Here is an 18,183-nt window from a genome sequence, read left to right as displayed (position 1 = left end):
GGTGAGTGGTTACCGTCGCCCATGGACTTCAGCAATGCCAGGGGCAGAGCCAAGCCGCTGCCTACCGCAAACTTCTAATATTTCTATTACCGCCAAAGTATTTGACACTAGATTTCCTGCAGCTCTATTTTGTGTATCGCAGAGAAGCTTATAGTTGTACATCTCGTGTTGACGTGGCCTATCACTATATAGTATAAAACAAAGTCGCTTTCTCTGTCCCTATATCTGTCTGTCCCTATGTATGATTTAATCTTTAAAACTACGTAACGGATTTTGATGCGGTTTTTTTTAATAGATAGAGTGATTGAAGAGGAAGGTTTATATGTATAATAACATCCATTAAATATTTTAGAAATCAATGATAAATTACAGTTTCCGAAGCGAAGCGAGGGCGAGTCGCTAGTTGTATATACACCCTTAACCCTAACGTGAAGTGATCAGTTCGGGAAAAAAAGATCAATTCGTTTCTCGTAATTTATCTCGGGTTCAGATTCGAATTATTAATTTTCTTCTAATAAATCACTTAATATTGATTTCAACAGTTTTTATTGTTTAAGTTGTGAATTCACAAATTAATTATTAACAAATTTGATTTTTGATCTCTCTTTTCTGTTTGATTTTTGTTGAGAAGCAAATTGGTGACAAAAAAATGTTGTAAGTTTTTGATATATGGCCGAGAGTTCAGTACTTCATACAGCAATATATCCGGATTTACTGCGAAGCTTCTGAAAGGGGTTAAACGAAGAAAAACTAAGTTCGCTTGAAGCTCGCGATCTTCAGAAAGCGAGAATTTAGTTAAAGCTTCGAATGGGAAAATCGAATGAACTTAACGAAGTCTATCTTCGGCTCTGTCTTTGAGAGTCTATTGAATTTTTAACGGCATTTAGATGAGTTTAAAAATGAAATATACCATAGAATTTCCATATAATTCCAAAAAAAATCCATATATTTAATTTTGAAATACCTATACCATTCCTGTTCACGATCGACTTCTACGGTGAAGGAATAACATCGTGTAGTAAAAATCAAATCGCAAAATTATAATTTGCGTAATTACTGGTGGTGGTAGGACCTCTTGTGAGTCCGCACGGGTAGGTACTACCACCCTGCCTATTTCTGCCGTGAAGCAGTAATGGGTTTCGGTTTGAAGGGTGGGGAAGCCGTTGTAACTATACTGAGACCTTAGAACTTATATCTCAACGTAGGTGGCGGGATTTACGCTGTAGATATTTATGGGCTCCGGTAACCACTTAACACCAGGTGGGCCGTGAGCTCGTCCGTTGTATTCTCTGTGGGCCGTGAACATTTATCTGACAAAATCCTTAAAAGAAATTCAGTTTTTGTCTCTGCTTTCCAAAAAAGCGATGATTTCCTGGAGTTATTTGTGAAAAAAATGAGTGATCGCGAAACCTTTACGCTATTTTAAAGTTAAAAGGGAAGTTATCATCATTAAAAGGGAAAAGTAATTTTATTCATAATTAGAATTTGCGCGAAATTGAGAATCTATGTAGTTTGTAAGTGAGAAATCATAAAATGTTATATCAATAAGGTATCAATAATATATGCGACGGAACAATATAAAAAAAAATCGACCGTGCTTTTAATGTTATAGAATAGGGGTCACCAGTAACAACACTTTAATTTCGGGAGTTATTTTTAACACGAGCTTATAATACCCTATCTTATATACCTTTAAACGAGAAATTCTTGTATATTATTATATATAATCTGAATCTCGGAAACGGCTCCAACGACTTTCATAAAATTTAGTATACAGGGGATTTCGTAAATCGATCTAGCTACGATTTATTTTTAGAAAATGTTGTTTTGTTCGTGTTTTCAATAATCAACTCTTCCCGACATCTATTCACGAATAATAATACTATTTTTCTTAATTGAGGGCAACTAACTGCTTTAAAGACACAGCAAGATGGCGTTATCAAAAAAAACAACCGAGCAAAGCAAAGGTCATCGTTTAGTTTAAACAAAGTATAAACGTCCCACTTATTATTTGTTGAACGCAAATGATATCATAGCTCGATTTAAGCTCTCATTATATCCAATTTCGACTTGAAAAAAGACAAAGGCCAATCGAAATTTAATTAAAATTCTAAAGCCTTAACTAGAGTTATGCAGAAGGACAATTATTGTTTTTTTTTATGACAAAACAATTTTCGTTGAGTAATTATTTATTTCAGCTTTTTGAAGAGCCACTCTTAGTTTTGAAATCTGAAAAAGGATTCTACTTCCCTTTGATACCGAATCGGATTAAAAATATACAGTAGAAGGTCGGTAGACGAGTTCGCGGGTCATCTAGTACTAAGAGCCAACTGAAAACGTACTACCTACTATGGGACGTCGAACTCTGAATTTCTTTCGAGTAGAGCTTACTCTAAAGCATGAAGGTTAAATTGAAAATATAGTCATAGCTTTTAACGGTAATAACCTCGAGTGATTGTTAAGCAAATGGAACCAACAGATAATTTCATTTTTATTTATTTATTTTTTATTGCTTAGATGGGTGGACGAGCTCACAGCTCACCTGGTGTTAAATGCTTACTGGAGCCCATAGACATCTACGACGCAAATGCGCCAACCACCTTGAGATATAAGTTCTAAGGTCTCAAGTACAACGGCTGCCCCACCCTTCAAACCGAAACGCATTACTGTGTCACGGCAGAAATAGGCGGGATGGTGGTACCTACCCGTGCGGACTCACAAGAGGTCCTACTATAATAATAATATATTAATAATTTTGCGGGTTTGATTTTTATTACGCGATGTTATTCTTTCAACGTGGAAGTCAATCGTGAACATTTGTTAAGTACGTATTTCATTATAAAAATTGGTACCCGCCTGCGGGATTCGAATGCGTCGCAAGATACAATTTGCACTGGGCGTTTTATCCTTTAGGCCACAATGACTTGCGTTGTCGATATGATTATATTCGAACAGATTTAAAATTTTGGTTGATACCGATTTTCTTAACACGTCAAGCGTATCGACCGCTTGAAACTAAAGAAATAACTACAGTCAAAATCTGTTATAACGACATCGAAGGGACTGCTCATATTCAGTCGTAAAAACCGATAGTCGTAACAACCGGTGATGTTTAATGTGTAGGTATCGTGCAAGTACAAACAAATCGATAGGAAATTATTGGAAAAATATATTTATTCAACTATGTACATTTTATTTATTACACATAAGTACAATGCATATTATTTTTCTGTGAGCATAAAATCTGTAATGTTGGTCTGTTTGGAACACTTCTGTTGTGCATAGATATTTTGTAATTCACGTTGGATTTTAATTAACGTATCATCATATTTGCTGTGGATGTGGAACTGTTCATTAAAAAGAACAATCTTTCTTAATACACTAACAGCATTGATACCATCATTCAAAGTTGGTACAGTAACTGCATGCACGTGTTTTGTTTCTAAGAATTAGAAAAGACCCTACACTAAACTAAATCCTATTGTTTTCTTTCCTGATTTTAATAGCCATTGAAGACAAATGTGGATACCTATTCAAATTGTTTACAATACAGGTTAGCCGGTCGTTCTAACAGATCTAATTCTCCGAAATATTAGTTAAATGTGGTCGTTTTATGAGGTATGTCGTTATTAGCAATGTCGTATAAAGCAATGTTTTTAATAAGGCGGTCATATAGCATTCAGCCGGGACCTTTGTTCTAGGTTATTATAACCGACATGTTGTTCTAAACGATGTCGCAGTAAACGGTTTTGACTGTAATTACAAAAAAATGTTTTCTTAATTGTGTATCGTGGCTTAATCTCCGCAACTGTCTCGGCTACAAAACAACGGAAAGCCGAAAACGTGACTAGGCATAATTAGTATTTATCAGAATTCTCTAATAGCAGTTGAATAGCCTGCCCTTGCGGTGTAATGTGTTCCAATCAAACGGGTACCAGTTCGAAATCGATCACGTACCGATAAGATTTATTTCAAACACTACCATCATAAGACTTGGCTCTAGAACAGCTTCAGATAGGTATTCGTTTTTTTTAAAGGATTTTATGACCTGGTAACTAAGACCTTTAGGTCAAGTCTTATTTTAATTTATATATTTTTATTTTTATGAAAAATGATAATATGGAGTGAAATCAAATGAAGATGATTAATTTGAGACATTCCTTAACTCAGATGAAATTAAATGAAATGAAATGAGATGATATAAGATGAAATATAATCTCAGTAAAATGGTGGTTATTTACTACTGAGACTTTTTCAGTGGGCATTTGGAGGATCCCGAGAAGCTACCAGCGGCTTTGTTTCATTTTCCCACATTTGTGCACTTTCACAGATATTAAACAGTTAATAAGCCACCGTTATTACACATTTAAACCTGAAGAAACACTAAATAGACAAAATAAAACAAACCACACAACTTCACTCCTCGCGTTCCCACCAAAAAGTCCTTCAGATAGTCGTTATCCGATAGTAAATAAAAGAAGAAAAAAACATAACAAACTGTATCGATAGGCATATCACGGAATATATTTGACATAAAACTGAATCGTGATAAGGATATTCGCAAGTTTGAATGTATGCAAGGTCCTTATGTCAAACTGAACGTCGATCTATGAAGCACACATCTACATGGGGAAAGATCATTCCAGTTGTCGTTCCCAACAGGAAATGAAGATCAATTTCATAAAAAGCGTATTAGTGTCAATATTAGGCTGTAGGTAATTATTCTATGCGTAAGCCTACATTTTGCTTAACTCGAGGTAAATTTTGTCAAGACCTTCCCCGGTAAAAGTGAGCTCCTTAAGCAATGGCCGCGCATAATTAGCGTTCATTTGCATAATATTTCCTTTGCGACAGCTTTAATGAAAGCAAAGGTGTCGCCGTGTAGACCTTGGGCGTTTTAATCTGTTCTTTGACAATTTTACTTTTAGAAACGCTTATTTGAAGAAGAAATATTTTAATTGGTGAGGTCGGTTGTGAGATTGCTATTACCATCGTGCCTATATCTCGGATTAGGCTCCTTACCGTGGGGCAATCGTTATGTAAAACAATCGAAAAACTTACGTCATGCCTTAAGTACGTTCCGATGTTTCGTTTTTTGGACGTCAGAAGAGTGTATAATCTATGGTTAGAAGCGTCCAAAAATCAGAACAGTCAGAATCCATTATTAATTTTTGCAGCTGTCATGGTATTATGTAGATTAAAAATATAGAATTTAATGTAACTTAATCTTTAGTAAATATATTTTTAAATTAATACGGAAAATTAACTAGGTTCGGTGTTTGCTTTGTTGTTGAAAAATATAGTCTCCCGCGTTAACTGCAGACTCGTAGCAACGCGATGTCGGCCATCATGGATCGCTGCAATTTATAGACTGTCAACAAAAAGACGAAACGAATTCGAAATTCAATTTGCGACGGAACGTGTTAGGGATCTATGTATGTACAACGCAGGCTGTTTTTTATCTGTGATCTGAATTTTAAAATTAATAATCAAATTGATTATTAATCACGACTTTTTTTGTTCGATATATAGTTTTTAACATGTTTTTTTGTTGGAATGATGATTGTTTCTGATGAATGATCCCTGTAAACATCACAGCGTGATGACACTCGCGGACCTGTAAGAAACAAAAAGTCTTAATAAAGTCTTAATTAAATTTGAAATTCTAGTAACGGCTAATCTACTCTTTAAGCTGAAATGGAATTTGTGTGAACGAGACTTCCTGTTTACCTATACTTAGTCTAGCCATAAATACTGTTACAATTAAAAATAAACAAAATATTACGTTTGAATTTGGAATCTGTCATTTTTATATGATTGCTCATTGAGTTTTCTCATTTTGGCGCCAATACATTGTACAATATTTTGGGATATTAAAATGGGGTGGGGTGATAAAGAGAACCGAATCGCTGTGATTGCATTACACAAAGTAGGTATGGAGCCAAATGCAATTTTTAAAACTCTCCATACGCTTGGTATAAGTAACATGTTTTTGTACCGGGCTATTAATAGGTGCAATGAGACCTCTTCTGTTTGTGACAGAAAAAGATCTGGCCGTCCACGTAGTGTTCGTACGAAAAAGGTGGTCAAAGCAGTAAGGGAAAGAATTCGAAGAAATCCTGTCCGAAAGCAAAAGATTTTATCTCGGGAGATGAAGATAGCACCTAGAGCCATGTCACGTATTTTAAAAGATGACTTAGGACTTGCAGCCTGTAAGAGACGTACTGGTAACTTCTTAACTGATAATTTAAAAGAGAATAGGGTGGTAAAATCGGAACAACTACTGAAGCGGTACGCAAAGGGAGGTCATAAATTTTTTTTGTTTACGGATGAAAATTTTTTTACAATTGAGCAACATTTTAACAAACAAAATGACCGTATATATGCTCAAAGCTCTAAGGAAGCTTCCCAATTAGTCGACAGAGTGCAACGTGGGCATTATCCGACTTCAGTGATGGTTTGGTGGGGTATTAGCTATGAAGGAGTGACTGAGCCATACTTTTGTGAAAATAGCATCAAAACATCGGCACAAGTGTATCAAGATACCATTCTGGAGAAGGTAGTGAAGCCCCTTAACGACACCACGTTCAATAATCAAGAATGGTCCTTCCAGAAAGACTCGGCGCCAGGTCATAAAGCTCGGTCTACGCAGTCTTGGTTGGAAACGAACGTTTCGGACTTCATCAGAGCTGAAGACTGGCCGTCATCTAGTCCCGATCTTAATCCGCTGGATTATTATTTATGGTCAGTTTTAGAGAGTACGGCTTGCTCTTAACGCCATGATCATTTGGAGTCCCTAAAACAATCCGTACGATTGGCAGTGAAAAATTTTCCCATGGAAAGAGTGCGTGCTTCTATTGATAACTGGCCTCAACGTTTAAAGGACTGTATTGCAGCCAATGGAGACCACTTCGAATAAGCTTTTTATACTTTAAATTGTTTTATATTTATGTATTAAGCTAACACACTGTAAAAGTAATAAATGTTATTTGCAATAGAATTTTTTTTTCCTTTGTCTCAGTATTTATGGCAAGACTAGGTATAGATACGTATCGGCGCAACATTACTATTAATAATTTAGTTAATTAAGATGACTATAAAGTTAACTGTCTTTTTAATATTGTCATAGTTGGTTGACTATTGTTAAGTTCAACGCGTGTAAACAATTGTTTCAGTTGGTATTGATAAGAGTTCAAGAGTAAGCGACCGCTACTTTCTATTATAAATACGAGTGACTATTGTCGCACAACACATTCCGCCATAGACAATACACATAAATTAGTTATAGATAAGTCAGCTAACTCAAGCATTCAACAAAAATGTTTACGGGCGTCGGCCACTAGATGGCTTCGCTTCGATTAGTTTCTCATTGCTCCTGTAGATGGGAGTAACAAATTACTAACCTATATTTTATTTTTAATAAAGGTAAATTTTCACATATTGATAAAATTTTATCAATTTGTCTATAACAAATAAAGAACATTTAAAGTCGTCGTGGCCTAAAGGATAAAACGTCCGGTGCATTCGTATGTAGCGATGCACCGGTGTTCGAATCCCGCAGGCGGGTACCAATTTTTCTAATGAAATACGTACTCAACAAATGTTCACGATTGACTTCCACGGTGAAGGAATGATCGAAATTATAATTTGCGTAATTATTGGTGGTAGGACCTCTTGTGAGTCCGCACGGGTAGGTACCACCGCCCCGCTTATTTCTGCCGTGAAGCAGTAATGTATTTCGGTTTGAAGGGTGGGGCAGCCGTTGTGATTATACTGAGACCTTAGAACTTATATCTCAAGGTGTGTGGCGTATTTACGTTGTAGATGTCTATGGGCTCCAGTAAACACTTAACACCAGGTGGGCTGTGAACTCGTCCACACATCTAAGCAATAAAAAAAAAGAATTGAATGATTTATAATTTTTATTTTATTTTCTGTGTTTAGTTATACAATAATTAAATGCCTCAACTTTAACTATAAAACTTTTAATTAATTAACACGTTTTCTCTGCTTATTTGAGAATTGAATCAGATTTGAAATATTGCTGTTTCGGTTGTGATGCGATGTCTATTGTCTAAAGTAACCATTTAACACCAAGCTTTCCTGCCCATGTAGGAGAAAAAAAGATCGGGAGCCACCTTCAAATTTGAATCGGTATTATTTTGTCTATAGACACTCAGCCGAGCTTAAAACTATCGATTTAAGCTCTCGCCTGAGTACGCTGACACGTATGATCGTGTTCGTGATAGTGTAGAGAAATTCTGTAGATCGTGAGGCGAATGTACGACCGATGGTTTTTTTTTAAGTCTTTACTTGTATTGAATTTTCAACTTTCGGGAACTTTAAAACAAGTATCATATTTGCTTGAAAGAAGTTTGCAATCATTATACATACTACATATTTGTTTATTAAATAGCACGGGCAAAATAGATCAGTGTGATTTTATCCTCAGTTTATCTACCGATTTTATTTTTCATTTCTTTTGTTCAGTAGCTATTTACGATATTTACAGTTTCTAATAATATATTATTATGTAGTTTAAAAATTAGAAAAAAATACTTAAGTACTGGTGGTAGGACCTCTTGTGAGTCCGCACGGGTATGTACCACCGCCCCGCCTAGTTCTGCCGTGAAGCAGTCATGCGTTTCGGTTTGAAGGATGGGGCAGCCGCTGTGACTATACTGAGACCTTAGAACTATATCTCAAGGTGTGTGGCGCATTTACGTTGTAGATGTCTATGGGCTCCAGTAACCACTTAACACCAGGTGGGCTGTGAGCTCGTCCACACATCTATGCAATAAATAAAAAAAACAAAATGTGTGCAATTCACACGTGGTAGAAGTGAAACCTTCCAAAATTAAAATACAATTATCCTAAACGTCTTAAGTATATGTAAAATTTTGTCATTAGTAAATAATTGTAAGGTAGCGCTCTCTGTGAATTGATATTTTAATTTCACGTATAATCCTAAATTAAAATTCACTACAAGAGCTTTCATACACACGTTAGTATTAAAAAATCTCACAGATGGCGCTGTATTAAATAGTATGTATATTTCTGTCTCACTCCTTGCTGGCTTCATCCTACACATTTTTGTATTTGTGTCTCTTACCTGTCGTTTTTTCCGTTGCATCCGGTTTGAAATCACAACGATTCTAAAGAAGTTTTCACTTCAAAAATCTGTGAATACAATTGACAAGCAAAAAAATTTACACTTAAAATGTCAAGCTGCTCATTTATTTATTTAAAACGAAGTCCCGAGACAAAAATGAAACTCCAATACTGCTTACCGAATATGTATAATGAAAAAGGACAGTTCGTAAATTGAATAATTTTTACACGAGGCTAGGTCCACAAAAACAACGCAGATTAGACGTGCCCCGCGGCTTCGTCCAAATTAAATGCCACGAGCGACCTTGCGAGGAGAGCTTAATTTTCTTCGTGAAAAAACATTACTTTTACATTCTCGGCTATACTCTATAAATCGGTTAGAAAGTGGGCTTCGGTTTCCATTTATGGGTTTCGCTCCATCATCATAGTGTGAAGAAAAACTGGCGGTAGGACCTCTTGTGAGTCCGCACGGGTAGGTACCACCACACTGCCTATATCTGTCGTGAAGTAGTAATGAAAAGTGTGGGACAGCCGTTGTAACTATACTTGAGACCTTAGAACTTATATCTCAGGGTGGGTGGCGCATTTACGTTGAAGATGTCTATGGGCCTCAGTAACCGCTAACATCAGGTGGGCTGTGAGCTCGTCCACCCATCTAAGGAATAAAAAAAAACGTTCTGACGTGATCTAACCAGCTCATAGTTTGCGTACGAGCTTGATTCAATTTACCTGCTATCTTGATAAATTGTGACATAACTCGCGTAGACGTCAACCTGTGGAAATAGGAGTAACTTGATGATACGTGCGTGATGGTCGAACGATATTTTCTTCAGAAAAAATAAAGGCTGATAGGTACTCTTGTTTATTCTTAGCTTAATCTATGTACGTTAACAAACAAATTAATGAGTGAATTGTCTAGCGTTAGAGAGTTAACTTTTTTTATTAACCTATTTATATACATAAGCCTATACATATACTCTGTTTATAAATAGTCTGGCCATAAATACTGCTACATAAAAACTTTTCTTTTTTTTAAACTTTTTAATTATTTTGAATTTTGAATTTCTTTCGATTTTGCGCCATTTCACGTATTTTTTCGTGTTCATTATCAAAATACAACATGGAATGGGGTGTTAAAGAAAATAGGTTTGCAGTGATCGCCTTGCACAAAGTAAGTACACATGTCGGTCATATTCTACACTTCGAAAGCTTGCAGCCGTATGTTCGTATATCGTACTATCAACAGATGCAACAACACTTCGTCTGTCGAAGACCAGAAAAGATCGGGGCGGCCGCGTGCGGTTAGAACTACAAAGGCTGTTAATTGTGTTAAAGCTAGAATTCGTCGAAACCCCATTAGGAAGCAAAAAATCTTATCGCGAGAAATGAAGATCCCGGCTAGGACTCTGTCGCGTATTATATAACAAGACATGAAGCTCGGTGCTTATCGTTGATATACAGGATATCCCCCATATCAATCTTTACAATTAAAGAGGGTGGATCGATCAAAACTCCTTCTGTCGCGATACGCAGGTGAAAGGTACAGAAATATCCTCTTTACCGATGAAAAAATTTTAACGATTGAAGAACACCACAATAAGCAAAATTATGAAGTGTACGCTAACAGTTCTAAAAAAGCTGCTCAAGTGGTCGGAAAGGTACAACGTGGTCATCGTCCTGTGTCAGTGATGGTTTGGTCGGGGGTGTCTTATCAAGAAGTCACAAAACTAAATTTTTGTGAAAAAGGAGTGAACACTTCAGCCAAACTATATCAAGATACAGTCTTGGGTCATGTTGTGAAACCTCTCGGCAATACACTTTTTAAAAATATACCCTGAACTTTCCACCTGGTCACAATGCACAAAATACCCAAGCCTGGCTTGAAACGAACGTTCCGGACTTTATAAGAGCTTTATAAGAGGCTCTCATATAGCCCAGACCTCAACCCTTTAGACATCAAGTTATAATCAGTTCTATAGGACCTGGACTGCTATAAGCGACACGGCGATATTGAGTCTCTTAAAAATCTTTGGAGCAAGCAGTGGTGAAACCTCCCTTGGCTACAGTGCCTAAATCCATAGATTCGTGGCCAAACAGATCAAAGGCCTGTATAAAAGCCAAAGGTGGCCAATTCGAATAGTGTTTTTTTTTTTTTTACTGAGTCTTAAATATGTAGGTATAAATTTTAATAATATCAGTTACATTACTTTATTAAAAACAGAACTTATGGCTGGACTAGGTGTATAAAAACAGGTTACTAAAATAATAAACTATTTATATATAATGTTAATAAATATTATTTAGTTTTCTAATGTGGACTAAGAACCTTGATTTTAATAAAAATCCACATTAAACACCTTTGATTTATACTATGTTTAGAAAATTAACGCGTGTAATTCGGCTGCGAAATTGTAACCCTCCATATTGTATTGTCTTAATTAGGAATGTTAGTTATGTTACTATAAGTAAAGTAAACTTTGGAACCCATTCTCCGTGAGCTTTCTGTTTATCGTTCAATTTCGAACAATCCGAGAGACTGTTGATACAATTTATTGTATTTAACTTCTGAAATGTCATGAAAGAAAACAATAAGTAACTTAATTGAACTCCTATAAACACAATGCCAACTGCCACGGAACTTTTTAATTGCAGTTTTATAGCTCGAGAGCTGTTGCAACAGGTTGTACGAACTTTTGTGTTGCGATAAAGTAAGAAAACAAAGTAATTTCAACTTTCCAACTATGATCTTTCGAACAGCAAACAAAACAGAATTTAAGTTTTTTTATTAATTTAAGTTTAAAGTTTTTTTTTTTTCATTTTTAATTCTATGTTTTTGTCAATTGACTGCTGGTTGCTCGAATACACCCCTAGTCATTTTGATGAGATGAATGTATCTGGTAATAATTAATTTATAGAAAGTGTTAGATGGTGACAATGACTGGGTGACAGGGAACTATGCATTGACTTGTCAAGCATTTTTCTCGCATACTTGGGCTTTAGTTTCTGTGGGCGTAAGCCCTTCTCACCACTCTGCCATTTTCGGCGACGGAAGTGATCGCGAATCACAATGCAAATGGCGATTGTGTATTTCGCTTTCAAACATGCGAAGCTACTGATTAGCGGATTAATTAGCTTATTTTATGTAGTGCTTTCTATGGCTAAACTTTTATCGCCTCTAAATTTGTGGGCGTTGATTTTAAGTGTCCATAGAAAATACACTTAACAATGTCACAGATAATATAATAATATTATGTACATTATTTATGCAGCGATTTCAAACTTCGAATTATAGGTTGGGATTGTTTTTCAGTATCATAACTAGATGGCGCTACTATCTGCCCTGCCTTTTCGGCGTCCATGATTTTCCCGCTAAGTTAATTTAAATTATTACATTGTTTTTTTTAAGGTACGACAATAGTAGGTACTTACACTCTGGATATTAAATAATAAGTTCCCTCTAATTTATATTTCAGCAATAACATTTGAAATTTATATTGCCGTATCTTCTTCATTCTTCGTGAAATGTAAACATAATTAAAATTACTTTTATTATCGCGTTTTTAAATGTCATTATACTATTTGCAACGTTTCGAATACTTTTCAGTTTACTTCTTCACGGCCGACCGGTTTAACTAGCGCTCACCGAATTATCGAAGATTTGACCATAATCACTGGAATTATGTTTTAAATTGCTTCTTTCGTTTCGTTATCGTCATTTTGAAAGAAATAAACTGAATATTTCTGAAATCTTGTTATAGATTCTATAGTATTAAGACTCGTTAAGCTTGATGGTAGGACCTCTTGTGAATCCGCGCGGGAAGGTACCACCGCCCTACCTATTTCTGCCGTGAAGCAGTAATGCGTTTTGGTTTGAAGGGTGCGGCAGCCGTTGTAACTATACTTGAGACCTTAGAACTTATATACCATATAGATAACCACTTAAAACCAGGTGGGCTGTGAGCTCGTCCACCTATCTAAGCAATAAAACAGCTACTACGCAAATCGGTTGGGAAGCTGAAGATAATATGGTACTTGGTTAAATTGCCTTTGCCCATTTATAGACAGATTATTGTGTTTACAGATGGTGCACACGATGATGCCCATAGCCAGAACGATAGCGTTGGTTATCTCTGCTGTCCTGACGGTCGCATACGCGGCTTTGGCGGTCGGGGTGCGTCCCGAGACCGAAGTACATTTTTATCATCAGGTGCGTACATTATTTATTTATTTATTTACTAGTGGTCACGTAGTAGTCGACTATAATTTATTAAAATTATAGGTTTGAACATTATAATGGTTCTATTGTCAAAGACTATTATACTTTTATAATCACAGGTTTGGTCAATACTACACTATAGACAAATAATATTAAAGATAAACAATATTAACTTTTTCTCAATTTGATTTTACAGATTTTAAGCAATAACAATAGTTTGACAGTAAACAAAGAGTGTATAAGTTTAAAAGAGTGTAAAGAGTGTATGTGTGTCAAATACATGGTAGTGTGTGTAATATTTTTTTTATTGATTTAATGTATTATTAATGCATAATTTAAAAACATATTAGCATTCTGCACTCCTTCTCTATATTCTTTATAAGCATGGGAAGCTTCATATTCCTTCATCCGCGCAATTATCGTAAAAAGGGGTACAAAGTTTTTGTTTCACGTAGTAATATATAGATTATTTAGTACAAGGAGAACCAACAGCCAATTAACATAGTATAATAATATAACAAATAATAGAAACAAAAAGACGATTAAAGGTCTTCACCAATATAAACAAGTTAAAACATTAGAGAAACAAAAACATAGAAACAAAGAAATCTATATATTAATACGTGAAGCAAAAACTTTGTATCCCTTTTTACGAAAGTACGTATTTCATTAGAAAAATTGGTACCCGCCTGCGGGATTCGAACACCGGTGCATCGCTAGATACGAATGCACCGGACGTCTTATACTTTAGGCCACGACGACTTGTGCTACATTACTATAGTAGAGTTATTTTGTCGCTGCAGTTTGGGTCATAAAAAGTCGGAGCGGTGAAGCGAATATTTCGCTCTCTCTTCCACTCACGAGCCTTATGGACGGGCATAGTGATGCGCATTATTGTTGTCGATAAGCGTTATCGATAGTGTATTTAGTTTTGTCATTTTGTGGGTTAGTGATAAAAATGAAAGAAAAAAATTGATAAAACAACGTATAAGTACTAAAGTTTAGAATACAACAAGTCACAGTGTGTTTCATTAATAACGACCTCGGTTATAACGACTTTTTGGTTATAGCGAAGTCACACTCACGAAGCTCACGGCCCACCTGGTGTTAGATAGTTACCGAAACCCATAGACATCTACAACGTAAATGCCACTACTCACCTTGAGACATGAGGTCTCAGTTTTTACAGTACAAATATTGCCATACCTTTCAAACCGAACCGCATTACTGCTTCACGGCAGAATTTTATTGGTACATTGTAATTTAATTTCAATGTTGGTGTGTTTCTTGCTCTGTTTTGTGTGCTTAGTGCGAGCTTTTTAACGTTTTCAATAGCGTTTGCCTACGTTTGCCGCTAGGGGCGCTGTTCCAACTGCATACAAATTTGAGTTAACTTTTACGATATCGATAACGTTAAAAAACTCGAACTAAGTACACTGATACTGTACCGCTGGAACGTTCAAATACTTCGAATTACAAGCAACTAGGTAGATTTTAGTGTGGTAGTATGTATTACCTGTCAACAGTCCCTGTCACTCTAACTCAATTCAGGAGAACCTTCTCGTCCCGCCTAAAAACCTGTTGGGCATATCGAAAGAATCTGTACAAGTATGTAAATCGATGAATTATGTCTGTAAATCCAGCTTTGTTATCTAGAAATTAATAGTTTTAGTGCCCAGAATATGGAAGCCGTCTAACTAATCTCAAATCGAATTTTCCATGCCATTACGTAGGCTCAATCAATCCAATCCAATTTCTCTTTTGCGGTTACTCGTGAACTCGTTTTTATTAAAACGGAGGATTGAGATCGCGACTCGCTTGGTGAAGTTAGATATTTTTTTTTAAGCGAAGATGGTCACCAAGTTCACGGCCTAACCTGGTGTATAGATACCGGAGTTCATAAACATCAAAATGTGAATATCGGTAATTAATTTGAGATTCCACAGGCGGGTAACACAACAATAATTATAATGATTGGGAGAAGGGGAAATGCAGATATAAGAGATATCAAATATCAAATAAATCAATTATTAACACTACAGGTGAAAAAGATCATCATGTTTGCATTTCCATTTATTCAGAGTATGCCAGCAGAAAATAAAATAAGACATAGCATTAATGATTTCATGCAAACAGTTTCTAATGTAAATAATTATTATGTCATGACACCATGCAAATCAGAAAATACATTCTATACTATTGACATTAATTGCATGATAAAAAATAAATGTATTATTATGACAAAACCTAACAAATACTATTTAGGTAGCTACAATTTTAGACAAGTAGCAAACTCGCTACATTATTTTTTACATATTTATCTAGCCATGAATTTGGCTAATCAACCTACTGCTTCTTTTGAGCAGGAAAAAAATATGACATTTATTAATTTGGAATCCGTTCCAAGTAATTTAAATTAAATCCTAAGACAACAGAGTTTACCTCTTGCAGTAAACATGATTTATTTGGACACAACCCATCAACCAATAATGTTTCTTTGAAAACAACTGTGATCAACCTGGTGCATCAGAACTTACAAGGTTTGATGGGTAAAGAACTTGAAATTGATTTGTTCCTAGATTTTAATAAAGTCAATGTTCTATGTGTAACTGAACATTGGCTTAAAAAATATGAATTAAATTGTAATTTTAAAAATCATCAGGTTGTGAGTTCCTTCTGCAGAGAGAATGCTATACGAGGTGGCTCACTGATCATTGTTAATAAAGATTATAAATGTAAGGAACGTAGAGACATTGTGAGCCTCTCTGTGGAACGGATTATTGAAATGGCCTGTGTAGAGCTTGAGCGATTCATTGTTGTAAGTGTGTACAGACCTCCTGATGCGTTATATGATTCTTTTGAAAATATTTTGGAAAATGTATTGCTAAAGCTTTCTGTCTCTAATAAACAAATTTTTGTATGTGGTGATTATAATATCAATCTTTTAGAAAACACAAATACCACTATTAGATTCAGAACATTGTTAAAGTCATATAACCTCCCAAACTTATTTCTAGAGCCTACTAGGACAACGACCACATCGGCAACATGTTTAGATAACATATTTACAAATGTAACACCGATTAACAAAAAAATTATTAATCAATTAACATCAGACCATAGTGGACAATTTGTGTCTTTTGAATCTATTATGAATTCTAAAGATAAAAATACTCTTGTGATTGTTCCTATTAATAAAAAACGAATTGAGAAGTTTAGAAATAATATTAAGCAAGAACATTCAGAAATTATTTATAACAAAAACCCAAATTTATCATACCAGAATATGTTTGAGAGAATTAATATGGTCTTTACTGATGTATTTATTCCTAAAACTGTAACATTAAAAAACAAAACGGTGTTCAGCGAGTGGGCCACCACCGGAGTGTACAAAAGTAGAAAAAAATTGTATGATCTGTACTCTGAAAAAGCTTATAATAATGATGAAACATTTCATCAATATGTCAGGAACTATTCCAAACTATTTAGAAAAGTTTGTTTAGCGGCAAAATCTTTATATTTAAGTGATTTAATCAAAAATGCCCCTGACAAGATAAAGATGACTTGGAACATCATTGGTAGAGAAAGTGGAAAAGTCAGAAATAGCCATCAAGAATTCTCGTTAAAAATAGACGATAAATTGGTAACTAGTCATGAAGATGTGGCTAATGCTTTTGAAAAGTTTTTCTCTGACATTCCAGTTTCAACTACCACATCTCTAAATTCATCCCCCACAGCAGCTGAAATATTATTGCATAACCATGTCAAGAAATGCAATGAAATTTTTAAATTTAAGAAAATTAATTCAAACAATATAATAAAAAGTTTTAATAGCCTTAATGTAAAAAATACAGCTGACTTGTGGGGAATATCAGTAAAGGTTTTGAAGTCTGTAATAGACATTATTGCTTCTCATCTTGTTAGTATTTTTAATGATTGTATTAAGTGTGGTGTATTTCCTGACTTAATGAAACATAGTAAAGTGATTCCTCTTTTTAAATCTGGTAGTACTGATGACCCCTCTAACTATAGACCTATTTCAGTACTCCCTACGTTGAGTAAAATCTTTGAAAAAATTATTTTGACACAACTTTTAGAACATTTCAATTCAAATAACCTGCTTCATAATAAACAATTCGGGTTTACAAGGGGTCGCTCTACAACTGATGCAGGTGCTTATCTAATCAAAAATATATTTCAATCTTGGGAGGAATCGCATGATTGTCTTGGAATTTTCTGTGACTTATCCAAAGCATTTGACTGTGTTGAACATGAAACATTGGTGAGGAAACTACATCACTATGGTATTAGGGATGGTGCATTGGAACTTATTACTTCCTATTTATCAGGAAGGATACAAACAGTAGATGTGAAAGGAAATAGATCTTCAGGCACCACGTTGAAAATGGGTGTACCTCAGGGTTCCATTTTGGGTCCTTTTTTATTTCTAATATATATAAACGATTTGCCTAGTTTTATTGAGTCCCGACACGAGGTCGTATTATTCGCAGATGATACATCTTTATTATTTAAAATTAAACGACAATTACAAGTCTATGACGAAGTGAATGATGCGATTTCGTGTGTGGTTCATTGGTTCCGTATCAATAACCTATTATTGAATAGTAAGAAAACGAAATGTATTAAATTTACTTTAAAATGTATTAAATCATCTTTAAATGTGAGACAAGTAGATAGTAATGTAATTGTTTCTGAGGAATCATTGGAGCTTGTTGAGTCAACCGTATTTCTTGGTATAACAGTGGACTCCAAACTGCAGTGGGGACCTCATATTCATAAATTGGCGAGTAAGCTTAGCTCTGCAGCATACGCAGTAAAAAAAATTAGAATGTTAA

The 18,183-nt window shown here is 35.2% G+C and overlaps 1 protein-coding gene across 4 annotated transcripts in view; it reads left to right on the top strand.

Annotated features, from left to right (window-relative positions):
• LOC114243277 (adenylate cyclase type 2) overlaps positions 1-18,183 on the top strand; it is a 236,454-nt gene that overhangs the window by 81,585 nt on the left and 136,686 nt on the right. For all 4 annotated transcript variants that reach the window (XM_089731129.1, XM_089731130.1, XM_089731132.1 and 1 more), the window contains exon 4: positions 13,193-13,318. In XM_089731129.1, the coding sequence (XP_089587255.1) occupies positions 13,193-13,318 (126 nt within the window). The remainder of the gene's footprint in view (positions 1-13,192; positions 13,319-18,183) is intronic.

This window comes from Bombyx mandarina, chromosome 11 (assembly GCF_030267445.1).
Source record: "Bombyx mandarina strain Sakado chromosome 11, ASM3026744v2".
NCBI lineage: Eukaryota > Metazoa > Arthropoda > Insecta > Lepidoptera > Bombycidae > Bombyx > Bombyx mandarina.
This window is presented reverse-complemented; position numbering and strand designations above follow the sequence as displayed.